We start from the raw sequence: 5,271 nt of genomic DNA on the forward strand, positions 1-5,271 counted from the left end.
CTCAGGTGCTGACATCCTCACAGGTCACTCACAAAGCTGGACAGTCCTGACCTTTCAGATCATAAAGCAGTGTGTGTGTGTGTGTGTGTGTGTGTGTGTGTGTGTGTGTGTGTGTGTGTGTGTGTGTGTGTGTGTGTGTGTGTGTTTGAGACAAAGGATTGGCATTGCTTCATACCAGTACTGCACTGTCTCAAGACTGGTCGGGGTAACCCCCTCTGACTCCGGCCCTTTCATGCTATCTTCACTTTGAAGAAACACCTGTTCCCCACAACACACACACACACACACACACACACACACACACACACACACACACACACACACACACACACACACACACACACACACACACCTAGCCCTGCAGCTCTCTGCACTTGTTACTGATAAGGGGATATTACTGCCAGGTGATAAACGTGAAGCGGCTGCACGTGCAAAAATGTTGTAATTATGAGAGCTGAGGATGTAAAGGATTCCAGGAAGACTAAGGAAGACGGGAGCGGAGCAGCTGGAAATGTAATAATAATCATAATATTGTCAATAAACCTGCTTCAAGGGTCAAATATGTGAGCTATTTGTATCATGCCTTCATATCCACCGACTCTTCACTTATCTCTTTTTTTTTTTTTAAATAAAATAAAAATAAACACATAATAGCGGCTTTTTTAGTGGCTGATTTGACTTTCTTTTCATTCCCATTTCATGCACCACGAACTCCATTTGGGCTTCCGGTTCCACTGCATTCTCCTACTCCGTTTGTGATTCTTACAGCTGTTTCTGTTCACGCGCTGGGATGCTGGCATCCTTCCTCTCAGACCACGCCCCCGCCACGCCCCCTCCCCCGCCCCTTGACTGTATATTAAGCAGCAGTTGGCTCTCCTTGCAGACAGAATAGCGGAGGGAGGTTTACCGGCATACCTGAGGTCAGAAAAGAAGCAGCTACTCATCCTTTGAGCTGAGACGTGAAGTGCCAAACGATGGCTGACGAACATCGCTTTGTTTTCAGCGCCCGCATCATTGGAGGTGTTCACAGGGACGCACCGAAACTCAAGGTGAGCTAAGACCAGACATTAGCTTTAAAAATACAATAAAATGAATAAACGGGTAAAAATTGACAGTTTGGGCTGATTTTGATTTTTTAATCCCCCTTCACAGATGTTCATGCTGTCTGTGCTCTGGTCTGACCAGAATGAAATTATTATCTACAGATCATTCCAGGATTTCAAGGAATTTCATGTAAGGAACAAAAAAAAATATATAAGCTCATCTGTTCTTCTTCTTCTTATTATTATTATATTTATTACTATTGGGACTGATCTTGGCTGCTTTGTATCGGATCTTTTAAAATAATTGAGGCTAAATGTGTATTTAATTAATTTTTTTAAAAATTTTCAACAGAAACAACTAAAAAGGAGATTTCCTAATCTGAACCCTTTCCGGAAAGACGACAGAATGATCCCAAAGTTCACAGGTGAGACTGATTCACCTGCTGTTGTTGATGTGTGTTGAGTTAATCGGATGAAATTCAGAAGCCCTCTTCCAACTAGAGGAAAGTTTGAGTAAAGTTAGTTAAGCATGTCTCCAAACCTGGGTTAATTTAGCAGCTCAGTCTCTCAGAATTTGAGTAAAACACTAGTGGAGCTGTCATTTAGCTCTTTTTTTTTATTTTAACTTTGCTCCTCTGCAAATCATGTCTTGATAGTTTTTTTTTGTTTTTGTCTCATCTTCTTTCCAGGGAAAGCCAGGAGGAGCAGCGTGCAAAAGAAAGGCTCCAAGAAGTCAGTCCGACGGATGAAGTTCTTGGAAAGCTACCTCGAAAAACTGCTGAAGTGCGACCAAAGCGTGACCAGGAGCATCGAGGTCACCCGCTTCTTCACCCCCAAAGACCATGACCTGCAGCCAGACTACACCAAGAACAGGTATGCTCCCAGCCCAGTGGGAAACTGTGAGGGGCAGATAAGAGCTTTGACCATTTTTGGTAACATAAATTTTCTTCTATACAGTGTCATGATGCTGCTTTCTGATGATCAGAATGACGAGTCAGGTGGAGGAGGAGGCAGATCTGCCCACCACTTTCACCATGGAGGCAGCATCACTAACCCTTTTGTGACCCAGACATACCACTGCGTGGCTGCCTATGAGACAAAGGACACCAAGAACCGCCCGTTCAAGGTGGCCAAGGACGAGAAGCTGGACGTCCTGATCAAAGACCCTGCAGGTCAGTGCTTTCAAATTTAAGCATTTTAATTGAAGAGACTCTTATCTTTCTACTAAACAAGAGAGTCTCATGCTAATTTTTTTAATTCATCTCCAGGCTGGTGGCTTGTGGAGAATGAAGATAAGCGCCTGGCTTGGTTTCCCGCTCCGTATCTGGAGCTGTCGGAAGGCAACGACGACGATGATGAAGATGAGCTTCAACTGAGAGGTGTGTACTTGTGTTGCGCTGGAAAGTTTGACTTCAAAGAGTGCACTGGATACACATTTACAACATAAATGAGCATGCCTGTGAGCAGGTTCCACATATGTGCTGATGAAGCTTTGCCTTGTTGTTACAAATAGCCAACACTAGAGAGCTGTCTTCAGCCATTTTCATCAGTGCATGTTTCCTTTTAATAAAAATCTAGATGCTGTTTTTGCATTTTAGGCGACTTATTTGACCACTTTTCAGCTCTGCTTTGTTGCTCAAGCTTTTTTTCTCTTGCCTGTGACTTTTAGGTGCTCTGTACTGTGCTGTGAGAAGTTACACGTCTAAGAAGGTTGATGAGATCTCCGTGCCCATTGGCTCTGTGGTTGAGGTGCTGAGGAAGTCTGACAACGGCTGGTGGCTCATTAGGTATGTCGGTCTTGTCTGTTTGCAAATGATAAACTTATCATCTTCTACTTAGAAAACTAGAAAGTCCACATTTAATAGTATAGCAGTTTGTAGACAATTTAATTATTTTTAACAGGTTTGAATTACATCATGTTTTGTTCTCTACAGATTCAATGGCAGAGTAGGCTACATCCCAACCATGTACCTGAAGCCATACAACAACCCTAGGGCCGGCCTTTATGGGCTGCACAACAGGCTGCATAGCTCCTCTCTGAATCTGGCAACAGCCAGCAGGGATCGCCAGGCTCCCTACCCTCCCAGTATCCACGAAGAAGATGACCTACACCAGAATTCTGCTGGCCCCTCCAGACAAATGTTTGAGCCAGCACGTCTCCACAAGGCTCGATCTCTTGATGTCCTCTCCGATCCCTGGCCTCAGGGAGAGGAGGAGAGGGAAGCCCCAGCCTCAAACAGTCACCCGAGCATCATGAGCCAAATCAGCTCTGATTCCATTCTCTCTGAGTTCTCCTCAAGCAGTGACTCGTCCTCCAGTCTGAGGGATGAGGCGCAGAGCCACGCAGACCACCCTGCAGCCACGCAACAGCCCGACAGCTCGCGCAGCAGCCCCGATCCCAGCCTCTTAGACGGCGTCAGCTTCAACAGCGGCTCAGAGAGTTCTGGGTCTGTCAAGTCCAAAGGCAGCAGCAACGCCTCAGTCGTCCCCAGGGTACCTCCCCGACCCAAAACAGAGGAGATCCTGACCCGCTGCACCACCATGACGCGCAAGGCAGCCCTGGCCACCAAGGCTCGGCTCCAGATTCAGCCCAAGTCCATTCACAGCCGTTAAGGAAACCACGGCACCAGTGCTATACATTACAAATCCTACAATAAGTTGTATTCTTAATGATACTCACTTGTTTCTGCAAACCTTTTAGACTCATTATGTGTTTATAAGAAGCAAATGTAACTTGTTCAAAGCCACATTTAGATGAGTTTAAGACGCATTGCTTAACTTTTTGCTTGCTTCCTTTTTATGTGAAAGGCTAAAGGGAAAGCAGCTTGGACAAGGCAGCCGCAGACTAAAATTTCATAAAATGATGTCAAGACAATTCCCATTTTATCAAATGGATCTTGGCGTCTTAATTTTGAATATTTCAGTGTAAGTATAAGACTAATGTAGCTTCAGTGAAGCATTATGAGGAGCAGTAAGTAAGTCTACGTATGTGACCTTTGTTTGTTTTCTAGCTTTGAAGAGTGTTTTGGGGAAATTTCGGTGGCCTTGAAGCGGTTGTAAATGTACAGGGGCTTTATGGCTGTTTTAACATGTAGAAATCAATCAAATCAGCTGTGGGTTCAAAAATATTGTAATAGATTGTGAATATGGTTAAATGATTATTTCCTCTTTATTCACTGCAGTGCTTGTGCTTGACAGATTTGAAAAACTAATACATGTGAAGCAGCTTTTGCAAAAAAAAAAAGGAGCAGCAAGGCACGCATCAGTGAACAGACTGAATGCTGACGCAAAGGCCTTTTGAATGACTGCACTGAAACGTCATGGGCGTGGTAAACAAGCTGTCGGGGAAACAGGGAGGGGTGGCTTGTGGGTCTCCTGCCATGATGTGTTGTTTTTGTAGGTTTTTTTTTTTCATTTTTGTTTTTTTTTGAGGTAGCCTCTTGTATGAATGTGCTGCTGCTTCACTATGTACCTTATATCCTGCATGAAATAGGTCAATAAAATTGAATGTGCACCGATGTTTGTTCGTTTCTCGTGTGTTTGACAAATTTGGGTGTCAAAAGATTCTGAGTGCAAAAAAACAAAAAGGGCAACCATATGGGCTTGTACTTCTCAGATCACAGTCTCTTTTAATGACTGATTAAATATACAGTGCATCATGGGAAGCCCCCAGCTGCCTTGACCTATTGCAGCATATCTAAGGGAGGATTCAGGGTTGCCTGACCCAGTCCTAACTAAAGTTTGAAGCTTAATATTAACTTCTAAGAACCCACGGTGAAATAGGTGCCCCTTTACATATTGAAGAAAGTTCCTGTTAAAGTTTCAACATTGACTTAGTTTCCCTGACAATAAAAATGTCTCTGGGCTCTTATGGGTTATAAGTAGAGAGGGGTGTCCAAACTGGGAGCTGGTTCCCCTGAAGAGGGATCTCACATTCTACTTTTAAATACCAGCAGTCTGAGTAAAGTTCTCTATTGGGGTAATATAGTACTATGAGGTCTTTAAGATAAGCTGGGGCTTTATTATTCAAGACCTTGTATGTGAGGAGAAGGATTTCAAATTCAATTCTGGATTTAACAGGGATTCAATGAAGGAAACTCAAGAGAAATTTGCTCTCTCATTTTATTCTCTGTCACCAGTCACGCTGCAACATTTTGGATCAGCTGAAAGCTTTTCAGGGAGTTTTAGGACAGCCTGATAATAATGCACTGCAATGGTCCAGCCTAGA

The 5,271-nt window shown here is 43.8% G+C and overlaps 1 protein-coding gene across 1 annotated transcript; it reads left to right on the forward strand.

Annotated features, from left to right (window-relative positions):
* Positions 1-906: 906 nt before the first annotated feature.
* noxo1b (NADPH oxidase organizer 1b) lies at positions 907-4,561 on the forward strand. Its single transcript, XM_026177679.1, has 8 exons — positions 907-1,049; positions 1,153-1,233; positions 1,396-1,468; positions 1,733-1,916; positions 2,001-2,215; positions 2,312-2,422; positions 2,713-2,830; positions 2,978-4,561. Exons 1-8 carry the CDS (start codon positions 975-977, stop codon positions 3,654-3,656), a joined length of 1,536 nt encoding a protein of 511 aa, XP_026033464.1. The 5' UTR covers positions 907-974; the 3' UTR covers positions 3,657-4,561.
* The last annotated feature ends 710 nt before the right edge of the window (positions 4,562-5,271 follow it).

The sequence above is a fragment of the Astatotilapia calliptera genome, chromosome 8 (genome assembly GCF_900246225.1).
Source record: "Astatotilapia calliptera chromosome 8, fAstCal1.2, whole genome shotgun sequence".
Classification (NCBI taxonomy): domain Eukaryota; kingdom Metazoa; phylum Chordata; class Actinopteri; order Cichliformes; family Cichlidae; genus Astatotilapia; species Astatotilapia calliptera.